Raw genomic sequence first — 25,740 nt, forward strand, 5'->3', positions numbered from 1 at the left:
ACCTATAGTAAACGTTTGACCTCTGTTATTGCCAACAAAGGTTATGTTACAAAGTATTGAGTTGTATTTTTGTTATTGACCAAATACTTATTTTCCACCCTAATTTACGAATAAATTCTTTACAAATCCTACCATGTGGATTCATGGATTTTTTTTTATTTTATTTATTTTTTCACATTCTGTCTCTCACAGTTGAAGTGTACCTCTGGTGCAAATTACTGACCTCTGTCATCATTTTAGGTGGGGGAACTTGCACAATCGGTGGCTGACTAAATACTTTTTTGCCCCACTGTATATGTAAGCATTGAGCCAAAAGTAATAATGCCAACATATTAAATGAACAATATATTTGTCTCTTATATATAATACATCTAGACATACACTGTCAAAGATACTTATCTTTGAGTGAAGATTTAAGGTGATGGGAAATTTGAATAAATGCAACTTGAATCTTTACTGAAGCTCAGTATTTGACACAGAGTCCAAGTTCACTGCTGTAATAACTTTAATATTGGCCATATTATATTCACCCAAAGTGAGAGGACTTTGGTCTCATGAACAACATTAGCTAATTGTTATTTACTAGCTAATCTTAAAATGGGTGTTCAGTGCAGTAATGAAGCCCAATAATCATGTTTTCACAGTCCCGTGATCTCAGCCTCAGATACTTATTAAAATCACACAAAGCTCATGTAGAAACAAATGAACAAAAGGTTTTCTCCTTCATTTCTGTCAAACAAAGCTGTATGAAACGTTTCCAGCTGTTAGTATCATGGTTGCTAGGCAACCTGGGCAGCGCAACCGAGGCTAGACCATCCCATTTCACAAGCCTCGCACTTCCGGCCTTAGCGGTTATGGGGTCCACGGCCCTTGTGGACCATTAAGACTGTGTAAGGCTGAAAACTCTGAGTAGACATGGGATCAGAGACTAAACACAGGCTAAGATAAATACTAAGTAAGGAAGGACTAGAATTACAAAGAACTAAAGAAAACCAAAACCATGAACAAGAGGCTTTGTAAAATATACATGATACTGTATATACACTATATTTCCACATTTTTATTATGGCTTTCATACATAGGTACATACATAAAGAGAGAGAGAGAGAGAGAGAGAGAGAGAGAGCAAGAAAAGGATTAGCAATTTACTGCTTAGAAGCCTCAAATAAAAACCTGATTTAGACAGAAAAAAATCTGTATTTACTGAAGGCAGACATTTAAGAAACCTTTTGGTCATATACAATGAGTACAGGAGAGTTTAACTACAGGTTTAGTGCTTTATTTAATGCGTGCAGAACAAGAAATGAAAATGTTACGCTTACACCTATCTATCTTTGAACCTGAGGTTCTCACAGCAAGTCTAGATTCTTAAACAACTTAAAATTAACAGTAAATTAATATAAATGCACTAAATGAGCTAAATAAACAAAACATATGAATACAAAAGACCACCCCAATTAAAACAAAACAAAGATCTTCTATTTATTCAAAAAGAAACCAGCAGCACGTTGTCGCAGTGGCTTGCACCGTCCCATCACAGTAAGAAGGTCCTGGTGGGCTCAGGCCTCCCTGTGTGGAGTCTGCATGTTCTCTCTGGGTACTCCAGCTTCCTCCCACAGTCCAAAGACATGAATGTTGTTCTAAACAGTGATTATATTTACCACAGGTGAGAGTGTAACTGGTTTACTCTCTGATAGACTGTCAACCACATCATCACCACAGTGGACAGCATCATGTTTAAGATTTAGATGGAAAAACATAGAAACAGCTCCTAGATTTCAGTTTTGCGATACAGAGAACCCCCCTTTAGAAAAAAAAGAAGCATATACTATCAATGAAGATCAACACACCAGGCTTCCTTTATATAAACTGAATTAACAAAACTAAAATCTCAGTTAGAATAAACAGACATTATCAGATGTCGATAAAATGATTAAAAAATTATAGAAAACATAAAGAAAATATACCAATAAAACACTTGCTGAAAATATGACAAGAGTGTGCACTCGCTCTCACTAGAGCTCTGATACTTTAAACTGGACCCATTTAAATGTTAAAGCTTATAGTTCCAAAGCCCAAGAAAATATTTGCTTTACTTTGTTGCAAACTAAAGTAATTGTTTTGTTTTTTGTGATCCATCTTCTAATAGCTACAATTAAATTAGTGTAACAGATTTAGCAGCAGATTCAGCAGAGAATCAAGTACAACATTTCCACGTTTTCTGCATACTTGAATATATATATGAATATATGCACATTCCAGTTAAACCTCTCAACTTTACCTGCTCTTTAACAGCTTATGTGTTCAGTGTAAGTTACCATAATCTTTAAATCAGTATTTATATTCATACCTCTTTCAATTATTCATAGCTGAACAGGGTAATTAAAACCAGATTTTAAAAAAGTAACTTTTGTGACACAAACCTCTGACTTTTAGCTCAAAGCAGCTCACTAAGCCAATAATCTTGTATCGATAGTGCACCGCTTAGCGTGAGTTTTCATGTGGCGCAACAAATGAGTTCTAGAGTTAAACCTTTTCCCACATGTTTTACATTCATACGGTTTCTCACCTGTGTGTGTTCTTGTGTGTTCTGTCAAAATAGAGTTACGGGTGAACGATTTCCCACAAGTTTTACAATGATATGGTTTAACACCTGTATGCATTCTCATGTGTTTCAATAAGGAACTACTATATGCAAATACTTTCCCACAAGTTTTACAATGATATGGTCTCTCACCAGTGTGCATCCTCGTGTGTTTCACTAAATCACTATTAGAAGCAAACATTTTCCCACATGTTTTACAATGATGTGGTTTCACACCTGTGTGAATTCCCATGTGTTTTAACAGAGAACTACTGTATCCGAACATTTTCCCACATGTTTTACAATGATATGGCTTTTCACCTGTATGAGCTCTTGTGTGCTTCAGTAAATCACCATTATAAGCAAACATTTTCCCACATGTTTTACATCCATATGGTTTCTCACCTGTGTGAGTCCGCATGTGTTTCAGTAAATTACTATTATATAGAAACATTTTCCCACATCTTTTACAATGATATGGTTTCTCACCAGTGTGCGTCTTCAGGTGTCTCAGTAAATCACTGTTATAAGCAAACTTTTTCCCACATGTTATACAAGAATAAGGCTTCTCACCTGTGTGAGCTCTTCTGTGCTTTGCTAAAGAGCCAGTACATACGAAACCTTTGCCACAAATAGTGCATGAATACGGTTTCTCGCCTGTGTGGATTCTATAATGTCTTGTCATTTCATAATTATATCGGAATACTTTTCCACAAACATCACATTTTAGATACTTTGTACTTTTATCAGAGTTACACCTACTCCCTGATGTTGTCGGGTCTTCTTTATTCTTGTGACTTTTGTTCGTAAATCGAATTGATTGTAAATCAAGTTTCTCGCTTCGTCCCTGATCTTGGTTCTCAGCTACAGCAGAGCTTAGAAACAGGAGCTGCTGCCCACCTGTTTCGGTTTGGTCACTTTTGTCGCAAGTAGCGGTCACCATAAAGGTATCCGTCTCCTCCTTCAGTATAAGCTGCTCTCCCTCCTGACTGCTGCAGAGTTCCTCCGGTTCCTCCTTAATCTGTGGAGATTCTGGTTTCCCGTGTTTCAGACTGGAGTTGTTATCCTGATTACAGAGCTGCTGCTCAGTCGGTACCACCTCCTTCTTAGGAACATGTTGCTGTAAGACATCTGGAGGGACAAAAGGAGACATCGCAAAGAAAGTGATATGATGTTATACCAGAAAAACAGAAGCAAATTTACTTTTAAATAAACTAAAGAACAGCAATAAGGGTAAACCATCATTAAACTACAAGCTGATGTCTTTAAAAAAAAAAGCACTCCATGAAGCTAGTACATCTTTTTATTTACCTTAGAATAAAATGACAACAATTCCAGGTTTCTCTTTAGCACTGTAGCTAGCCTGTTAGGCTGTCCAGTCCATGCACTGTTGAGCCAATGTTGAGCCAGTTAGTGAGCAGAATGATTTCAAAAGTCAGCAGCGCAGGAGTCGCAGTAGAAGAGCAGAATATGGACACTGCTAACTACCAAAATACAAAACATTATTTGGTCAATCCTTGTTTTCTTTCTTTTAGAACATTTTACCATCTCATCCTCTCTCTAAGGGAAAGGCTAGCAACCCATTGGAGGAAGCTCATTTCCGCCGCTTGTATCCACAATCATTTTCTTTCAGTCACTACCCACAGCTCGTGACCATAGGTGAGGGTAGGGATATAGATTGATCAGTAAATTTAGAGCTTCGCGTTTACAGTCAGCTCTTTCTTCACCACAACAGAGCGGTACAGCGTCCACATTACTGTGGCCACAGCACCAATCCCATCTGTTGATCTCCTGCACCCTTTTCCCTTCAATCGTGAACAAGACCACGAGATAGTTAAACTCCTCCACTTGAGGCAAGAACTAATCTTCTACCCAGATTGGGCACTCTACCCTTTTCCAGCTGAGGACCATGGCCTCAGATTTGGAGGTGCTGATTCTCATTCCCACCGCTTCACACTCAGCTGTGAAGCGTTCCAAAGTGAGCTGAAGGCCATCACCCAATGAAGCCAACAGAACCACATCATCCGCAAAAAGCATAGATGAGGTTCTGAGCCCACCCAAGTGAAAGCCTTCTGCCACTTGGCTAAGCCTAGAAATCCTGTCCACCCCTGGGGTGGGGGAGCACCAGCAACAGTGTGACCACTCTTCAGATGGCCTTGTTAAACATGAGGTCACTGGCTAATAAGACTTTTGTCTTAAATGATTTTATTCGCTCATCCGGACTTGACTTGTTATTCTTGACTGATACTTGGCTTCGCCCTGGTGAAGCCAAGTTTCATTCTCAGAACTGCTTCCACCCAATTTCACTGTTCTGAGCTCACCCCGAACCATTGGCAGAGGTGGAGGGCTAGCTTCAGTTTTTAAAAACAAATTTCGATGTCGGCAGCTGTCATCTGTTCTGTACCCCAGCTTCGAGGTGCAGTTATTGGAACTGAACCGCATCCTTTCATTTCTTTGTGCTTTGGTGTATTGCCCCCCGAAATTTGTTAAGGATTTTATTTCTGAATTTGCTGACTTACTGGGGAGTGTTGTCTTACGCTATGATCGTATTTTAATTGTTGGGGATTTTAACATTCATGTTTGTTGCAAAGACGACTCACTAGTCAAAGACTTCCTTACTCTTATTAATTCGTTTAATCTCACCCAGTGGGTAAGTGATCCAACTCACACAAAAGGTCACACACTCAACTTGGTACTGTCAAATGGTTTGGATATCTGCATCACAGACATCACGGATAAAGTTGTATGGGAAACGATTAAACATTATCCTTTTCTTTTCTCCGATTGGTGATCGCTTTAAATTGGGAGAACCTCAGGATTTCGGACCATTTTGTTTAATACTGTTATTAACAATGTTGATTTGTATAGTGATGGTTCTCTACGGCAAACACGCTAGATGAGCTCTCAGTCAATTGCTCATTTCACTGCTGCTTTTTTTGATTCCCCTCTTTTTGATGTTAATGGTATTGCGGATTTATCAGCGGAGGAACTTACCAACCTTTTTAATACTAGATGTGCCGACATTCTTAATTCGGTGGCACCTCTGAGGACATAAAGTGCCGAATTGTTACGCCAACCCTGGCTTAATGACACTACCCGCGCCCTTAGGTGTGAATGCCGGCACACTGAGCAAAAATGGAAAAAAGATAAACTCCATGTCTCGCTGGACATGCTGCCAAATCTACCTTCTTCTCTGGTATTATTAGGTCTAACTGCCATAATCCCCAAGCCCTTTTTAGTATTTTTAATTTCTTGATAAACCCTTGCCCCTTTACTTATAGGGATGCCTCCCCTGTACTTTGTAATAAATTTTTAAATATTTCACTGGCAAAATTTCAGTTCTGAGGGCATCTCTCTCATCTCCATCATTGTTAGTTTCTGACCCTGTTCCAGTCCCTGAATGCTTGACTGTCTTTCAACAGTTCCAGCCACTGTCTGATTCTGATTTAACAGCTATAATTGATCATCTCAAAATCTCGAATTCCCCCCATGATATCCTTCCCTCTCGTTTTCTTAAGGAAGCTTTGCCCACTGTTGGTCCCTGTATCCAACTGTTACTGAATATATCACTGTCATCAGGTTGTGTACCGTCAGTATTTAAGCACGCTGTCGTGCAACCCATTATAAAGAAAAAGAACACATGCTGCCGTTGGGATTACACTTCCTTTCACTGCTACGCCGACGACATACAATTTTATTTCCCTTTGACATCGGATGTCTCTACTTCCTTGCAACCCCTATTTGACTGTCTAAATGAGGCCAAAACTTGGTTATCATGTAGCTCGCTCACACTGAACGAGGATAAGACAGATGTTATAGTTTTTGATAGTCACACCCCGCTGGAACAACTAACTGATGCCTTAGGGCTCCTTGCTAGCCATCTCTCACCCACTGTTAGAAACCTTGGTGTTTTCCTGGGCAGCTCTTTTAAACTCAAGAAACAGATCTCTCCTGTGGGAAAAAAAAAGTTTCTACCACCTGCGTCAGACATCTAAAGCTAAACTATACCTCACTTTGAAGGTCCTTGAAAAGCTCATTCACGCTTTTATCACTTCCAAATTAGACTACTGTAACTCTCTCTACTTGGGCCTTCTATTTTTCTCTATTCACCGGCTCCAGTTAGTTCAAAACGCAGCTGCGTGTCTCTTAACTGGTACTAGAAATATGTCCACATCACACCAGTTTTAGCCAACCTACATGGGCTCCTTGTTGATTATTGTATCAATTTCAAAATTCTTTTGCTTACCTTTAAAATTTTAAATAATTTGGATCCCAGCTATCTATGTGAACTCGTTCATTTGTATATCCCTAATAAGGCACTTAGATCTTCCAATCAAATGCTCCTGATGCAACCAAGGTCTTGTCTGAAGTCCAGAGGTGATCGGGCCTTTGCTGTCGTAGCTCCCAGACTCTAGAATAACCTCCCTCCTTATATTCGTTCCTCCGAGTCCATCCAGTCTTTTAAATTGTGTCTTAAAACTTATTATTTTAGTGTCGCTTTTGATTTAAACTAGTATGTTATTTCGTGGCCAGTTTTTGTTTCAAACAATTGTCATATTGTTTCCTGCCCTCCTTTAAACTGTTTCTTTTTTTAATTCTGTCTTATGGTATTGCTCTGACCGACTGTGAAACACTTTGGTCAACTTTGTTGTATTTTTATGTGCTATAGAAATACATTTTGATTTTTTTGGGGGGATATAATAACGAACAAAGGGCAGCCCTGCCGGAGCCCATCACCCACCAGGAACGAGTCCGACTTATTGCCAGCCAGTCACCCCATATTCCCGGAGCACTGTGATATTATTCTGTTATTATATGTTACCTTATATATGTAATCAAAGTAGTTGAATTAGAATACTGCTGTAGATCATATTATACCCTTTAAAATAGAGTGTGGGATCTGTATGTAGTTTAGTTCTCATTATACTTTTGAGTTAACAGAACATATTCACATATTAGTTCATTAGATAAATGTGCATCACTCTGTATCCTTGATCTGCTGGGAATGTGTTACACTGTTTTCTTGACATGCTTAATTGTTGAATCATGAAGAGAAGGTTGTAAGCAGGAGACTCTGTGTCTAAAGACAGGGGAGATAGATAGACCACATTCCACACCCCCACCTTACAGAAAGCAGAGAAACAACTGCCGAGGTCATAACTTAGGCGCTGTAACAGAGAAAAAATGTGATGTTTTGGCTTTTACGACTAGCTGGGGGCCACTAGAGACTATAAAAAGCTGAGCAACCCGTCACCATTTTGAGACATGTGCCTGACCCTCTGGTAGCATCTCTCCCGTCCGGACGTTGTAATGCTCTGACTGTTGAATTGTATGGAAATAAATGATTGTTGATTGAGCATTGATACACCGAGTATTGTCCTTCCTTCAGCCCAAAGATTCAAAGAACTGCGTGTTTTCAACAACTTGGTGCCGTGTGACCCGGATCTTTGGTGTGCTGAGGAGGTGTAGATTTGACCTTTGGTGAGATCGTGAGGCGAGGTGAACAGAGGACCGGTCCAAAAATAAAAAGGTAAGCACAGCCTGTTGTATTACAAATACCAAATGTGCATATTGGGCTTTCCAAATTAATCTGTTCGCTGAGTCACATGTATTTTCACAGTAAATTTGTCGGTGTCTGGTTTTTGGCGCAAGATACTAACAACATAAGTTGAGGCTGAATTCCAGTGTGTTAAATAAACTGCTTCTACCGAGATACTAATAACATACTACGTTGGTCTAGATTGCAGTAATCTGCTTCTACCGAGATACTAATAACATACTACGTTGGACTAGATGCAGCCACTTTACCTTCCACATTTAATTTTGTCTAAGACTGGCTTCTGTAGCAATAATACATTAGAATTTATTCTGAAGACGCGGCCATTAGTTCAGTACATTGAAGTCGAGGTTTGAAGTTTGTTTATGGTGTCGGTTACGTCCTGGCTCTTGCCGGCTATGAAATAGAAGTTGATTTAAGGAAAAGCAGATGCTGGCTTCACGGTGCGGTTAAACACTGGCAACGCGAGAGCGAAACACGTCCGTAGGTTTGGTTTATGATACGGCCGTGTTCCGGTGATATGCGGCTGTGAAGTGCAGTAGTGGTTGGTGCTAATTTTAGTACATTGAACAGAGGTTTGACGGTGGTTTGTGGCGTCAGTCGAGTTTTTTTTTTAAGGGCTGCGGTCATAAAACAAAGTAAAATTTTACTTGCCAAGAAGTACATAGAGCAAAACCTGGTTTATGATGTCTGGTATAACTTCGGGGATGCAAGCATCACTTTTATGATGCGACTTTGCCCCGTGGTGGCGGTCATAATCGCAGAGAAAGGGGTATTTTGGTCTATGGTGCAGTGTGCTTTAAGAAGATCTAATAGTTGAGCTCAGAGGTTTCTGTGTAAAATTCCCGCTGAGGAAAAGTGTTGTGTGTGTGAGTGTCAAAGCGCGCTCTGGGTGAGAGAGTGTGTGTGAAGCTGCGAGGCGCGCTCTGGGTGCTGTCTTGTGGGTGAAGCGCGCACTGAGTGAGAGTGTGAGTGAGGCGCGCTCTGAGTGTGTTTTGTGTGGAGTGTGAAGCGTGAACACAGTGACAGTGACGGTTAATGTGTTTGATTAGGAGGACATTAGAGCAAATACACATTTTAGGATCAAAGGTTGATGCCTAGTGTACCTGTGGAACTTTGCCTATGGAGTAGCGACCCTCCTGTCCGTGGACGCGTGGCCAGGACCGGCGTTGTCCGGGTGCTGAGGTGGTGACTTGGGGAGGTGAGGGCCCCCGCATAGCCACGGAAATAACACTGGAACGGCCGTGTAATCACGGGTTCACATTTATTTCCGGACTAGAACAAGACACATTTTGCGAACAAACGTTGAGTCTAGATTAGTAAAGAAATATAAAAAGGTTGAATTCCTCGTTTCAGTGGTTGAAATTGTTGTGTGCCTGTCCCCTGACGAGTGTGAAATTAAAATAAAGAGGGAATTTGGAGCCACATAGAGATAGACGGGCATAATTGGGTGTATTACTCTGTGGTGTAATAAAAATAAAAAGGAGAGATAGTAAGAGGTGTGCAGTGGAGAATTATAGAGGAGTAGAGAGAGGAATGTGTTGGGAGACTGGCGTACAGTTTACGCTGTCAAGGTAGGCGTGTTGCCTGCTTATCTGTTTAAAAGTGATGAAAATGAAATTAAAATAAATCTCTTAGTGTGTTAATACAGGAAGCTGTGGACCTGGACCAACTGCCCCCACAAGCACAGCGGCCGAAGCAAAATTATAGGCAATGGGAACCACACCCAGCACGAATCAGCAGCTGTGAAACAGACAGCAGCGAGGAGAGAATTAGAGGAGAAATTAAGAGAAGTTTTAACACATAAAATTAGGGCCAACGGACTTGTGGAGGTTGGGAAGGCGTCCGGAGCATCACAACAAAAAGGTGAAACAAAAACACACACAAGCAGAGAAATCTGAGAGAAAGGCTCCTTTTAAGGTAACGCCTAGTTTGAGAAAAGATAAAATTAACCTGCTTTTATACAAATGCACATACACGCAATGAAGAAACAGCTTACACTCATGAACACGTGAAGATTTTCCAGCAAGGTTAAAGAAAAATTAACATACTTAAATGATGAAGTCTATACATTACTGACAAAGAAACCCTCTGGGTTGCAGGACAACAATTTAACTAAAAAAGAAAAAAAAAAAGGAACACTGGTCTAACCAACCAGGCAAGACGCAACAAATTTAGTGGTTAAAAGATTCAAATTGTGACATGTTTTCTGTTGATTGATTAATAAAAGTGATTACTGAATGAAAGAAAGTTCCTTTTTTGGGCTTTTAAACATGATCTTAAGAATTTTAACATATACCGGTGTTGTCCTGTCAACTTGGTGGGTTAGGAGTTGATTATATCGGGAGACAAAAAACAAAAAAAGGGGGAGAGAAGGCTGACACAGGGCCTGGCCCCATTGCCTCCCCTCTGAATAACACAGCCAACACAACAACATTTTCCTGTTCGTTTGTTTTTGTTTTTTGTTTGTTTTTGTTTTGTTTTGTTTTTGTTTTTTCTATACATATTTAATTACAGGCTGCTTTGCCGGCCCTGAAAGCCGAGGCTGACTGGACTCCTGCTCTCCCCCATACGTGACACTGACCAAATGCTGCAACAGCTGGACCCACAACAACGACCTGAGAATGTCAACAGACCTGCAGGAATGTGATCTCATGCAGCCGAGACGGAGAGCACTAAACCTAAGGCCCGTTTCACTACACGGGGGAAAATTCCCAGACTGCGTCAGCTGACAGAGCTGTGACGAGACGCCCGCCAAGCCCGAATGAAAAGTAAGGCCGAGCGAAAGAATGCTGACCTTGATAACTTTGCATTCACACTGTGCAGGACAGGGATGGACCAACACGGATGATCGGGTGGCGAAAAAGGGCGTGACCGAGACAAGAGGAGTAACTGAGGACAGAAGGCACCTCAGAATGGACAAAAACACAGAAGAAGATGCAGGTTTCACCTGCGGTGAACATCGACACTGGAGAAAGGACTGCCCCAATTGGGGTCAGAACCAGGACGGACTGAATTTTGAGCAGCAGCAGCAGCAATGGTCGCAAACAAACTGAAAAAGGAGGGGGGCAGGACCCCAGGGCACGCTTCAGGCCGTGGTTTACCCAGAACACCAGAACAGGAAAGTGATGAACACAAACACCCACACAAACACACACACACACACACACACACACACACACACACACACACACACACACACACACACACACACACACACACACACACGGGAATGTTGATTCACTGAGAAGTGATGCACACATACACATGCACACGCTTGTGCAATGAAGAGTGATCCACACGCACACACACATACACGCTGATGCAATGAAGAATGCTTTGCTTATGCTGATATGCAAAATGCTGCACACAAACATCCCAATGCATAATTTTTATGAGGAGCCATTGATTTCCATTGATTACCATTGATTACTTAGAATGTGTTATATGTCACCTAGAAGGCATTTATGTAGAGTTAATAAGGTCTAAAAAAGTTTGGTTATGAAAACAATGTCTGTGCGTGATGTCTGTTTATGGCTCAAGGCCTTGACTGAATTCTTTGCTGTGCTTCACACAGCCCTGATGAGGAACAGTGGCACAGAGTGAAATTGATGAATTAATAGTGTAAGTTTTAGGTTGGAGTACGGCATTTTCTGTGATTGAGTTTTAATTCAAGGAGGAACAAAAGGTGTTACGGCACCTGAGGTTCTCATTCCCACACAATATTGTCCCGGCAGGAAGAAAAATGTTCCTGTGAATTTCTGGTTGATTGTTTGGTTTTGTTTAGCGCTAGCTTGATTTTATCAGTGAGCTTTGGCTTGTGTTCTTTCTCGTAAGCGAGAGAGGGATAGTTTTATGCTTGGACATGTCTGCAACGGGCCCTAGTTTGTGTTATTTTAGTAGTATTTTGTTGGTTATGTCTGTTTTCGTTTTTGTTACAGTGCACTGGAGAAAAAACATCTGAGAGGTGTGATCCACCGGTGGGGATATGTTGATATTTTGTGAGTTTATGATTTAACAATCAGCTCTTTAAACTAGGCCTGAAAGATTGAAATTTAAAGCGCTATGAAATATTATTACTGTAAACAGTTGCAAAGTGTGCTTCTCCATGATTGTAATTGGCTTGGGAGAAATTCACTTATAGGGAACACTGATCTAAAAGGATTGCACCGAGTCAATCCGGCCCAAAAAAAACAACAAGGAATTGTTTTCCTTTAAAATGATGACGTCAACTTGCTGGTGATGGATGCTCGAATAGGTTGCGCGTGAGACTCCATTATCAGCAACATCTGGTATGAATGTGTATGGAGGTATGCATGTGAATGGACTGTGATGGACTGACGACTAAAAGTTTTGACTAACTTGATACTGAGACAATGACTGCACCCACTTTAGGATTAGTAAATGCCAATAAACAATTCATAAACAATTCACCCAGCCGACAAGAGAAGGGTGGATGCTTCGCTTTGTTTTGTTTTGTTTTTTCAGGAGCAGGAGGATAAGAGAGACTGGAGGAGGAGACTCTAGCTTCACATAAGTATGAACTGCAGACTTAACACTGTGGTTGCTGATTTTGAGTTACTGATGTTTGCATTAAGAAAACTGTGCTATATTAGCTGTGTTTTGATTAAGGTATCATGTTATATTATTGGGAATGCCAAATGCTACAGTGGAGAAGACTTTTGATACCACTCATGACTGGAATATGTTATTATTAACCATAGCAGGCCACTGTAAAAAGTCAATTAAATGTTATAGAGGAAAATCGCCAAAATTGAACAATACCTATGAATGACTGGCCACATTCAGAATAGAGATATGCAATAATAAACATTGGTCCACATGATTTAGGTTCTCACTTGAAATAGTAAGTTATTAAATGTAGAATATAATCGACAGGGACATTTGATAGGATGTGGTACTGCAAAAGAACAAGAGCAAAGTAAATAAAGAAAATATTGTGTTTAGTTTGGATAAATTCAAATTAAAATGTACCATTACACTCAGAGGATCAATATGAAATAAAACATATGCAAAATTTGTAGGAAGTACATGACTGATAACTGTTCTGTCCTGAGCGTTTGTTTCTAGAGCACCCACTTGACCACACCAACAGTTTCTCGCCACCGAGGAGGGGTACTTGCAAAAAGAATAAAATAAAAATCTGAGTTTAACAAAACATTTTAAATGTAAATATCAAGCTTACCTTTCTTTTTCCATGAAATGTGCTTGTGGGCACGCCAGCCATTTTGAAAAGGTGGGCAAAACAATTGGCAAGGCCACACCCCCACACATGTGATATAATTTTAAAGGTACTGTTGCCCTCTCTAAGAAACATCAGGAATTAGAGGAGTGGCAAGTAGAGTATGCGAGCTACAAGCAAAAACTAAAATGTGTACTACAGTGTGCAAAAATGAAATACTGGGTCATCAGGGGGTCATGAGGGACATTTATAAAACTAAAAGTCCCACTAACCTTAAAGTGCACTTGAAAAGCCCACACAAGAAGGTTAACCTAGCTTACCTAGAAGACCTCATCAGGGGGAGCACACTCCCCCTCCTTGAAGAGCTCACCCACTCAACCCGCATCCCTAGAAAACAGCTAATCCCAGATAAGGCAGCGTGATGTATCCCGAGACAACAGGACTGGGACATCTAAATAAAGGTGTGAAACAATCGCCTTCAAAAGGTTATCAATTCACTTGAACCAAAATTAGGACCACTCGGTGCGGCAAGAGTTAATAGTTATTAGTCTCAACACCCAAGGATAACCAGAAGAGTATGACTGATATGATGGAACTGGGATTTTGTTACACTTAATTTTTGCAAAACACAAATAAAACTAAATTGAAACTAAGGATTTTCAGAAAATAAAAACTAAACTAAACTAGCAAACAATTGGTAAAAACTGATTAAAACTGATGAAAATTGCAAAACTATTACAACCCTGGTCCAGACTAAGATGGTGTTGGACATCTTCAGGGCAGAAAGGGGTTGGTGTGACCAAGGTGTGGTTTGGCTTGTTGTATGTACATTTCAAAATGTTACAGCTCTGGATGGACCAGTTACCGGGGCATGGAAGGATGACGGACTTTATTACATGAGGAGAAGGGACATTTTTGGGATCGAAGATCCTCAGGGATGACAAGGCTGGAGCAACGCTCCAATGAATTGACACATGGGAGTGTGTCAAAAAGGGGGAAGTTGGGTCCGAACATCAAACAATGGTGATATGAAAATTTCTATGAGTTTATTTTTGTGTTTAATAAATTAGCTATGGTAAAACTTAAGCTTATAATGTGTTAGACTTAGAAAGGGTTCACAAATTTTTGATTTCTTTTACACACACATAGATTATGATTAGAATAGGTCCTGAACATAATATTTTAAACCAAATTTGAATCATTAGAAGAACAATGGATAACAATATTAGATTATCAAGGCTAGGGAGAGAGGTGTTTTGGTTTTCTGTCTCTTGCAGAGAAAGGAACAGACACCAGACGGGGACCCGGAGATGTGAGGACCCTTCACAGCAGGGACAGATGTAGGGACTGCCGAGACAGCAACTGGGGTCAAGTGTCATGACGTTTGGGCTCCTGGAGAAGATGGATCCCACAAACACAGCAATAACCATGAAGGGGTTGGCGAAAACCAGGAACACCAGACCAACGAGGTTCGAGAGGCTCTTGGCAAAAAGGGGGACACGCCGGTGAACCCAAAACACACAGATCCTTGTTTGAAATCGGGGTAGAATAATCCCCAGAACTGTGCAATGACTAAAGGGTGGTCTAACCCCGGAGGTCGAAGAAAGAAGCTGAGAATCACCCAACTGGAAGACACTGGTAGCTGCAGCAATAAAAATAAAGGTTAAAAGCTCCTTAGACAGAGGTTCTAGTCTAAGTACATTTGAAAGGTATAAGGGGGCATTAAAATGGGAGTGGAAAACTGGAGCACCAAAATAAAGCTGTGGGAGAATTGGGGAGTGATGGGAGAGTCATCTGTAACTGCTGTTATGGTTGTAAATCTAACTTTGCTTGCATCTGAACTGCGTGAACACAGAGGTCATCCCACATATGGTCCACCCGTTAAAGGGGGACAGAGGGCCTCAGGATCAAGAAAACTTGGACCTTGCAACGCTGAAGTGCTTGTTATTAGTGATCTCTTTAATGAGAGATCAAAAGAGGGTATTGTGATATTATTCTGTTATTATATGTTACCTTATATATGTAATCAAAGTAGTTGAATTAGAATACTGCTGTAGATCATATTATACCCTTTAAAATAGAGTGTGGGATCTGTATGTAGTTTAGTTCTCATTATACTTTTGAGTTAACAGAACATATTCACATATTAGTTCATTAGATAAATGTGCATCACTCTGTATCCTTGATCTGCTGGGAATGTGTTACACTGTTTTCTTGACATGCTTAATTGTTGAATCATGAAGAGAAGGTTGTAAGCAGGAGACTCTGTGTCTAAAGACAGGGGAGATAGATAGACCACATTCCACACCCCCACCTTACAGAAAGCAGAGAAACAACTGCCGAGGTCATAACTTAGGCGCTGTAACAGAGAAAAAATGTGATGTTTTGGCTTTTACGACTAGCTGGGGGCCACTAGAGACTATAAAAAGCTGAGCAACCCGTCACCATTTTGAGACATGTGCCTGACCCTCTGGTAGCATCTCTCCCGTCCGGACGTTGTAATGCTCTGACTGTTGAATTGTATGGAAATAAATGATTGTTGATTGAGCATTGATACACCGAGTATTGTCCTTCCTTCAGCCCAAAGATTCAAAGAACTGCGTGTTTTCAACAGCACCCCCACAGAAGACCCTGGGAATCTCTCTCCAAATCACCAAAACACACGTAGACTGGTTGGGCAAACTCCCATGCACCCTCAAGTATCATTGAGAAGGATCTATACAGTGTTCCACGACTAGGATGAAAACAGCATTGTTCCTCCTGTACTCAAGGTTTGACTAACGGATGGACTCTCCTTTCCAGCAACCTGGCATAGACCTTCCCATGGAGGCCGAGGAGTGCGATTTCCCTACAGTTGGAACACACCCTCCGGTCCCCCTTCTTAAAGATGTACAGTAGATCGTACAATAATAGATACAGAGAAAAACCCAACAATCATATGACCCCCTATGAGCAAGCACTTTGGCAACAGTGGGAAGGAAAAACTCCCTTTTAACAGGAAGAAACCTCCGGCAGAACCAGGCTCAGGGAGGGGCGGCCATCTGCTGTGATTGGTTGGGGTGAGAGAAGGAAGACAGGATAAAGACATGCTGTGGAAGAGAGACAGAGATTAATAACAGATATGATTCAATGCACAGAGGTCTGTTAACACATAGTGAGTGAGAAAGATGACTGGAAAGGAAAAACTCAATGCATCATGGGAATCCCCCGGCAGCCTAAGTCTATTGCAGCATAACTAAGGGCGGATTCAGGGTCACCTGGTCCAGCCCTAACTATATAATAATAATAATAATAATAATAATAATAATGGATACTTTATTGATCCCCATGGGGAAATTACTTGTTTTTCCTCTGCATTTGACCCATTCACTCAGTGAAGCAGTGGGCAGCCCACTAAGCAGGCGCCCGGGGAGCAGTGTGTAGGGACGGTACCTTGCTCAGGGGTACCTCAGGGTAGCCGTTAAGTGGATTCGAACCGCCGACCTTCCGATCATGGGGCGACCACTTTACCTACTGAGCTATCCCTGCCCCATATGCTTTAGCAAAAAGGAAAGTTTGAAGCCTAATCTTAAAAGTAGAGATAGTGTCTGTCTCCTGAATCCAAACTGGAGGCTGGTTCCACAGAAGAGGGGCCTGAGAACTGAAGGCTCTCCCTCCCATTCTACTTTTAAATACTCTAGGCACAACAAGTAGGCCTGCAGTGTGAGAGCGAAGTGCTCTAATAGGGTGATATGGTACTACAAGGTCATTAAGATAAGATGGGGCCTGATTATTTAAGACCTTGTATGTGAGGAGCAGGATTTTGAATTCTGGATTTAACAGGAAGCCAATGAAGGGAAGCCAATACAGGAGAAATATGCTCTCTCTTTCTAGTCCCTGTCAGGACTCTTGCTGCAGCATTTTGGATTAACTGAAGGCTTTTCAGGGAGTTTTTAGGACTTCCTGATAATAATGAATTACAGTAGTCCAGCCTGGAAGTAATAAATGCATGAACTAGTTTTTCAGCGTCACTCTGAGACAGGATATTTCTAACTTTAGAGATGTTGCACAAATGGAAGAAAGCAGTCTTACATATTTGTTTAATATGTGCTTTGAAGGACATGTCCTGGTCAAAAATGACTCCAAGGTTCCTCACAGTGTTACTGGAGGCCAAGGTAATGCCATCCAGAGTAAGAATCTGGTTAGATACCATATTTCTAGGCTTTTCAGGGCCGAGTACAATAACCTCAGTTTGATCTGAATTAAGAAGCAGAAAGTTAGCGGCCATCCAGGTCTTTATGTCTTTAAGACATTCCTGCAGTTTAACTCATTGGTGTGTGTTATCTGGCTTCATGGACAGATAGAGCTGGGTGTCATCGGCATAGCAGTGTAAATGTATGCTATGTCTTCTAATGATGCTGCCTAAGGGAAGCATGTATAATGTAAACAGAATTGGTCCTAGCACTGAACCCTGTGGAACTCCATAATTAACCTCAGTGTGTGAAGAGGACTCTCCATTTACATGCACAAACTGGAGTCTATTAGATAAATATGATACAAACCACTGCAGTGCAGTACCTGTAATACCTACAGCATGTTCTAATCGCTCTAATAGGATATTATGGTCGACAGTATCGAACGCTGCACTAAGGTCTAGCAGGACAAGCACAGAGATGAGTCCACTGTCAGAGGCCATAAGAAGATAAGAAGTCTTTTCAGTGTTTGAAATGAACAATCATTGGCGATTGTGGCTCAAGAGTTGGGAGTTCGCCTTGTAATCGGAAGGTTGCCGGTTCGAGCCCCGGCTCGGACAGTCTCGGTCATTGTGTCCTTGGGCGAGACACTTCACCCGTTGCCTACTGGTGGTGGTCAGAGGGCCCGGTGGCGCCAGTGTCCGGCAGCCTCGCCTCTATCAGTGCGCCCCAGGGTGGCTGTGGCTACAATGTAGCTTGCCATCACCAGTGTGTGAATGTGTGTGTGAATGGGTGGATGACTGGATATGTAAAGCGCTTTGGGGTCCATAGGGACTAGTAAAGCGCTATATAAATACAGGCCATTTACCATTTACAACAATCAACTTCATTTTCAAGAGGAAAAGAAAATGGATTACAGTGGTAGAATAAAAACACCAGAACAAATTACGGCTTTTAAAACAGACTTAGAAAATTATGACTGGCAAAATGTTTATGTGGAAGACACTAATGATGCTTACAATGCGTTTTTGGATATATTTTTGTCAATCTATGACAGCCATTGTCCAATTAAAAAGTTTTCTAAAAATTATAAAAAGAAAAAACCATGGTTTACACAAGGTCTGGAAAGAGCCTGTAAAAAGAAAAATAGGTTATACAGGATTTTTTTGACACATAGAACAAAGGAAAATGAAGACAAATATAAGAAATATCGAAATAAATTAACATCTATTATGCGATATGAAAAGAAAAGATATTATGAACAGCTGCTTCAAAAACATAAAAGTAATATTAAGGCTACCTGGAGTGTATTAAATAGGATAATAAAAAATCAACATAATACATGTTCTCCAACACATATTGTAACAAGAGGTAACGTAGTGATTGAGAATACTGAGAGCATAGTTAATGAATTTAATGATTACTTTGTTAATGTAGGTCCCAACTTGGCAAAAGAGATTTCTGTACCAGGAGGAAATGATGAAGTAGATTCTACTTCTTGTAAATGTAACTCAATGTTTCTTGGTGGAGTCTGTGAGAGTGACATTGTAGAAGTGGTGAGTAAATTCAAGAGTAAAAAATCCACGGATTGTGATGAACTTGACATGTCACTAATTAAAGAAGTTCTTCATAGTGTCCTTCAGCCGTTAACATATATTTGTAACAAATCATTTCAAACTGGAATTTTTCCAGATAAAATGAAAATTGCCAAAGTGATCCCACTATATAAAACTGGTGATAAACAGATTGTGTCAAACTATAGACCGGTATCTTTACTGCCTCAGTTTTCAAAGATTCTTGAAAAACTATTTGCAAACAAACTAGATTCTTTTATTGATAAATATGATTTATTGAATGATCATCAGTATGGGTTCAGAAGAAATCGCTCAACATCTCTAGCTGTGATGGAATTTATTGAAAATATTGCAACGGCTGTGGATGAAAAACAGTTTGGAATAGGTGTGTTCATTGATTTACGTAAAGCCTTTGATAAGATAGATCATTCTTTACTTTTACAGAAGTGTGAAAGGTATGGTTTAAGAGGTGTTGTACAATTTTGGTTAAATAGTTACTTGAATAATAGGTTCCAATATGTGAGTATTAATAACATGAAATCTAAACTTAGAAAAGTAACTTGTGGAGTTCCGCAAGGATCTGTTTTGGGACCTAAGTTATTTTTACTTTATATAAATGATATTTGTACAGCCAGTGATACTTTAAAATATGTGATGTTTGCTGATGATACAAACTTATTTTGCTCAGGAAAAGACATAAAGAAATTACTGAAAACAGTAGAAACAGAACTCATGAAGTTAAATAGATGGTTTGTATTTAATAAACTATCATTGAATGAAAGTAAAACAAAATTTATGTTATTTGGAGGTAGTAAAAGTAATATTAAAGTAGAATTGAATTTAAATAATGTTGAAATTGAAAGAGTATATGAGAAAAAATTTTTAGGAGTAATTATTGATGATAAACTTTGTTGGAAGCCCCACATAGAACATGTGAAACGAAAATTATCCATGTCTATTTCTATTCTTTATAAAACAAGAGATTTTTTGAATAAGAACTGCCTTTATTTATTGTATACTTCCCTTTGTTTGCCTTATATGACCTACTGTGCAGAAATTTGGGGGAACACATACAAAACATATTTGGATTCAATATTTAAATTGCAAAAAAGAGCTATTAGAATAATAAATAAAGTTGGATATAGGGAGTCCACCAACCAGTTTTTTGTAGGATCATCTATGTTAAAATTCATGGACATTATATATTCTAAAACTTTAGAAATGATATATCGTGTCATGAAAAAGAATGTTCCAATTTGTATTTTAAGTATGTTTCAACTAAGAGATGGAAAATATGATTTGAGGGGGTCTTATAAGTTTGAAATGCCTAAAGTGAGAACCAATGTTAAGTATAGATGTGTGTCAGTTTTGGGAGTGAAATTATGGAATGGACTTAATGATGAACTGAAGATGTGTTTTTCTTTGTCATTCTTCAGGAAGATTTAAAAAACTTAGTATTATACAAGGTTATAGAAATTTGGTTTGTTAAATTTTTTTTGTGTTGATTTAATTTCTTGATTTATCATTGATTTCTTTTCAAACTGTTATACAACTTATTTATCAATGCTATTTATTTTCTTGGTTATGGATTTGATTATTTCTATGGGGGTAAGGGATAGGATAAGTATAAGCCATAAGGCTTCAGCCTATTCCTTTTTCGGTTTCTGTTTGAGTACTTTTATGTAAAATTATAATCTGTTGTTGTTGTTGACTGAAATAAATTTCAATTCAATTCAATTCAAGATCATTTGTAACCTTCACTAAAGCTGTTTCTGTGCTGTGATGAGCTCTGAAACCTGACTGAAACTCTTCAAATAAACCTCTGCAGATGATCTGTTAGCTGTTTGACAACTACTCTTTCAAGGATGTTTGATATGAAAGGAAGGTTGGAGATTGGCCTATAACTAGCTAAGACTGCTGGGTCTAGAGATGCTTTTTGAGTAAAGGTTTAACTACAGCCAGCTTGAAGGCCTGTGCTACATAGCTGATTATTAGAGATAGGTTGATCATATTTAAGATTGAAGCATTAAAGCCCCTGGGGTGGACCTCATCCACCCTAGGGGCTCTGCCACCAAGGAGTTATTTAACTGCCTCAGTGGTCTAAGGAGCATGGAAAAAAGTGTCAGGACTCCTTTAAGTTGCTTGAAGACGTTTCACCTCTCATCTGAGAAGCTTCTTCAGTTCTAGGGTCAAGTGGTGGGGAGTCCCAGATTTCAGCCCTGTGGGAGTGCCCCCCTCCTCCCTGAGAGGGACAGTGGACCCCCTAATGATCCTCTACCTAATCACATGAGCCAAGGTGTAAAAACGGATGTAGGTCTACCTTATCATGTGATGTCCTGAGGTCAGATGGCCCAGGATGTGAGTGGGAGTTTAGGCGTCTGGGAAGGGATCTCAAAACTGGATTATAGATGGCACAGTGTCGTAAATCACCTTCTCTGTTCAAAGATGTTCGTGCACAGTGGATATAAATGGCTTCTTTTACTCATTCAAACCATTAATCTTCTCTGTCCAATATGTGTACATTGGTATCCCTGAAAGAGTGACCTTTGTCCTTTAGATGCAGATTGACCGTTGAGTCTTGTCCCATGGAGTTGGGTCCTCCACGGAACACCTCCATGGGACAAGACTTGGCGGTAAATATGGTAAACCTCTCTACTTGTAAGCTTTGTACCACAGGTCTGCGCTAACTTAATCATTACTTTAAAAGCCACAGTAAGTCAGATAATCAGTGTTGGGGAGTAACGGAATACATGTACTGGCATTGTGTATTTCAAATACAAAATTTGAGTGACTATATTCTGTTACAGTCACCATTTTTAAAAAGTTATTCAGAATACAGTTACTTTGTTGAAATAAATGGATTACACTGCAGTCTTTTCCTGTTTCATGTTAGGCTATGCCCTCTCTATTTTTGGTAATTCCACATCGGTGGAAACCCAAACAAAACCCGCATTAAGAGGCTCTAATGCCTGTGTCTCAATCTTGCAGCCCATGAAGTGAAGAAATATTTTTTAATAATTTAAAATATTTTTTTTTAATTATTATTCAAAAAATTATTTAATATGAAGGCAATAGTTGGAGTGTTACAGGCATAATCCTAAAGAATATAGCCTCATGGGCAGTGTAGTCTGTGCTGCAGGGAGAATGGACTGCCATACCAGTTATGTAAATGGTCTGATTCTTATATAGCGTTTTTGTACTCTCACGGAGTACTCAAAGCGCTCTATACAACATGCCTCATTCACCCAATCACACCCATTCTCACAAGCACTTTATCTATACATAGTGCTTACTAACGACATTCACACACATTCATACTCCAGGGTTAGTATCTTGACATGCAGACTGGAAGAGCCAGGGATCAAACCACCAACCTCCCGATCAGTAGGTGACCACCTCTACCTCCTGAGCTACAGCCACCATGTCTGTGAGCGTGAGGGAGGGAGAAAAGGGAGAGGGGAAAAGAGTTGACGAGTTGTCACCGAGCAGAAACGGGAGTTGGAAGCATGCAAATATAATAATAACCACTGCAGCCAAAAAGAGAGCCTGACAAGCCCAGTTGAAAGTAAGCTATTAGGACTTGACTGTACACTGTGTTCGTGTTTTCCTCCAAAACAATAAGTTTTGTTGGAGCAGCCTTTCAATGCCTCTCTCTGTCTCTCGCTAGCAAAGTCGACCCAGACAACATATTAAAGCTAGTTTTCGGCTATGAGCCCAACAAGGAACCCGACATATTAGCCAGGACTCCCTTCACTACGGTTTGGAGCTGCTGACCTTTTTTATATATGTGCAGAAAGGTTTTCTATAAGAGATCGCTGCTAAAAGTGCAGCCTTACCTAATGTCCACCCTACTGTTACTCATTGTATATTAAGATTTAAAAATGTAGTTGGTGTTGGTTTGGCGACTAACTAGGGCTGGGCGATATGACCCACGATCCATATCACGGTATAATTAGAAGCATGTGCGGTAACGATAAATATTGCGATATATTCTTTTTTCTGTATAACATATTTTCCATCCTAAAAATCATTTAATCCCCCCCCCCCACACACACACACAGACAAAACATTAAGGATTGTACATTAACATAAAACTGTTGTACACACACACACACACACACACACACACACACACACACACACGAAGAGAGAGAGTATGCATTTTATGCAAACAGCTACCAAACGGCCATCATAATTCATCATACAATGAGAACAGGACAAATCAACAATTAACAATGACTGATTAATATTAAAATCTGTAACATAATGTATTGTTTGGAGTTTAGTCTGTTACTGTTAATATTTTTACCATTTCTTCTTGGAGCAACTGTAACCCACATAATTTCCTTAGGGATTAATAAAGTATTCTGATAGTTTCAGGATGACCTGCCATTATCCAATCACACATCTGCTTACCTGCATCTTTGCTCGTTTCTCCTCCTCTTCTTTTCTCTTTTTTCTAAACTGAGCACCTGATGGCTTTGAACTTTTCTTGTCCATCTTCCATTGGTTTTAATTTTACACTCCAGTATGAACACAAATCCCCCAACCCGAGGATCACCACAACATGATCTAACAGACCTACACCTTAGTTCACAGATTCACTTTGTCACAACCCAGGATTCAGATCATGAATCCATAATGAGCTTGGATTTACATCATTATGAATGAAATACGCTCTATTTGGAAGCAGCAGGCCCCTCCCCTTTCGACGGGTTGTGTGGAGACTTTAAATCATCAAACTGTAAATTTTAAATTGTTATTGATCCTTTACCCCGACTCCTAAAGTGTATATTTATTTTCTTATATATATTGTTTGTTTACTTGCACTACTGTAGCTGGAGCCTCGTCGTCTCGTCTCTATATGCTGGACTGTCTGTAGCGGAGATGTCTGGTGTTTTCGTGTTTGTTGCTTTGTTTTTATTTTGTTTTATTTTGCGAGTTGGTTATTAGACGCTGCTCCAGCCAGAGACTCCCCCGCCGCCCCGCCCTCTCTTCCCTGTGCCGCCAGCAGCGGGCGCACCTCGCAAACGGGGGGGCGCCCTTACTCCCAGCAAATGGGCGATAGAAAACCGATCGGTGCCTGTGACATTCCCACTATGCGCTGGCTGACGTCGGGCAGCATGAGTACCAGCAATTTTTTTTTTGTGCCAATACCCGTGATACCGCCCCGGGCAACCGCCCGTGTCGCCCATATCTAAAACCGCTACTGTGCTCAGCCTTGTGTATATACAGATGTATTGCACAACTAATGTTGCCGTATTTGTTTATATTGTTGTTGATGAATAAAATTCACTTAAAAAAAAAGCTTAACAGGAAACATGAAGCTGTTTAAAATGATTCCGCCTAAACAAACCCATTCATTGATGAATTCAGGTTGAATAAATGCTCAAATCCGGCCTGATTACAAAGCATTACATTAAATATTCTATAGAAAGGAAAAGCGGGACAGAGCGGGGAGGAAACGGACCAGGTCGGAATGCAACCACGACACGTCCGGGGGCTTTTCGGCACATGGGCCCCCCTCTGAACCAGACTCACAAATCTTCTAATCCTAACTTTGTTTCACTAAATAATCAGGAGAGAAATCCAGGCTGATTTAAGCGCCTGCTGTTTGAATGGAGCGCAGCGCAGTCCTGTCCTCTGTTTGCTCTTTGTTAGCTCACATCTCCAAAAAGTCCTCACAATCAGAAACGTCCCGCAGAGCTGTGATCAGGATCCTCCCTCAGAGGGACACTCACCTGTCCTGTGCAGCTTGATTTGGGGTTTCCAGGTGATATCCAGCAGTCTGCGCTGACGGTCGATCTCTTCCTCGTACTGGACGATCGTTTTTTCAAACTCCAAGAATATTTGTTCAGCAGCAGCAGTTAGTCGCTCGTTGATGAACTCTCTCAGATACTGAACTGAAGGCATCGTTGCTGCCGCAGCTCACACACTCAGCTCACACAACAACACAACAGTCCCTGTGCTCAGGCACACACACGTGGAAAGCTAACGGTATTAGCGCCTTTCCTTTGTTTTCTTCCGCCTGGTGTCACGTGGTGAGCTTCCGGCAGAGCACACGTGTTGCCTTTAGTTCCTATGTGTACATTTTTAAACTCACCGTTGCAGTAAATGAACAGATTCTAAGCAGCAAGGCTACAGTGCGAAGAGAAAACAGATCCATCAAAAACAAATTAAAGTGCTCAAATTAAACTTAGTATCCTTTTGCCATAAGCATTGTTGCATTGTGTGAAACTAAAACCGGTGAGCATTAGTTTGGTGATGAGAGAGCTCAGAGGAGAACAATCAGACAGGTTGGAGCTGACAGAAAGAACAGCTGTGAACATCAGTCTTATCCAGGGACTCTTCAACATGTGCATTGAAGGAGAGGTAGATCAAACTACCAACGGATAGATTTCACTTTATAGACTTCCTGCTGCAAGATCTCCAAGCAAAGCAGAGCAGCAGAAAGACGTGCTGAGTGTGAAGCTGTCAGCAGGGGGAATAACACAGGGCTGTGAATGAGTCCTGTCACTGTGATCAGGCTCCTCCTTCTAATCCACCAACTTAGTGTTGATGAAGACTAAACAGAGAGATCACAGCTTCTTTATACTTGCTGTAGCTCACAGTTACTCTACACTGCAGATATGACGCCTCTGTTCATCTCA

At 40.5% G+C, this 25,740-nt stretch overlaps 1 protein-coding gene and 1 long non-coding RNA gene across 4 annotated transcripts; one reads left to right on the forward strand and one right to left on the reverse strand.

Moving 5' to 3' along the window:
- Positions 1-1,263: 1,263 nt before the first annotated feature.
- On the reverse strand, positions 1,264-25,146 carry LOC146647350 (uncharacterized). 3 transcript variants are annotated; one of them, XM_085388901.1, is made up of 3 exons: positions 24,832-25,137; positions 3,485-3,715; positions 1,264-1,640 (listed from the first exon to the last, which is right to left on the reverse strand). In XM_085388901.1, exons 1-3 carry the CDS (start codon positions 25,001-25,003, stop codon positions 1,483-1,485), a joined length of 561 nt encoding a protein of 186 aa, XP_085245027.1. In that variant the 5' UTR covers positions 25,004-25,137; the 3' UTR covers positions 1,264-1,482. The 3 variants fall into 3 exon arrangements, with proteins under 3 accessions (XP_085245027.1, XP_085245028.1, XP_085245026.1); XM_085388902.1 differs by having other exon boundaries at positions 1,498-1,804; positions 24,832-25,134; XM_085388900.1 differs by having other exon boundaries at positions 1,498-3,715; positions 24,832-25,146.
- Positions 7,381-12,341, forward strand: LOC146647351 (uncharacterized). The gene is made up of 2 exons (XR_014908449.1): positions 7,381-9,022; positions 9,061-12,341. It is a non-coding gene; the product is annotated as an uncharacterized LOC146647351 (long non-coding RNA).
- Positions 25,147-25,740: the final 594 nt, after the last annotated feature.

The sequence above is a fragment of the Rhamphochromis longiceps genome, linkage group LG18 (genome assembly GCF_057381845.1).
Source record: "Rhamphochromis longiceps isolate RC_006_pf linkage group LG18, R_longiceps_female_GT1.1, whole genome shotgun sequence".
Classification (NCBI taxonomy): domain Eukaryota; kingdom Metazoa; phylum Chordata; class Actinopteri; order Cichliformes; family Cichlidae; genus Rhamphochromis; species Rhamphochromis longiceps.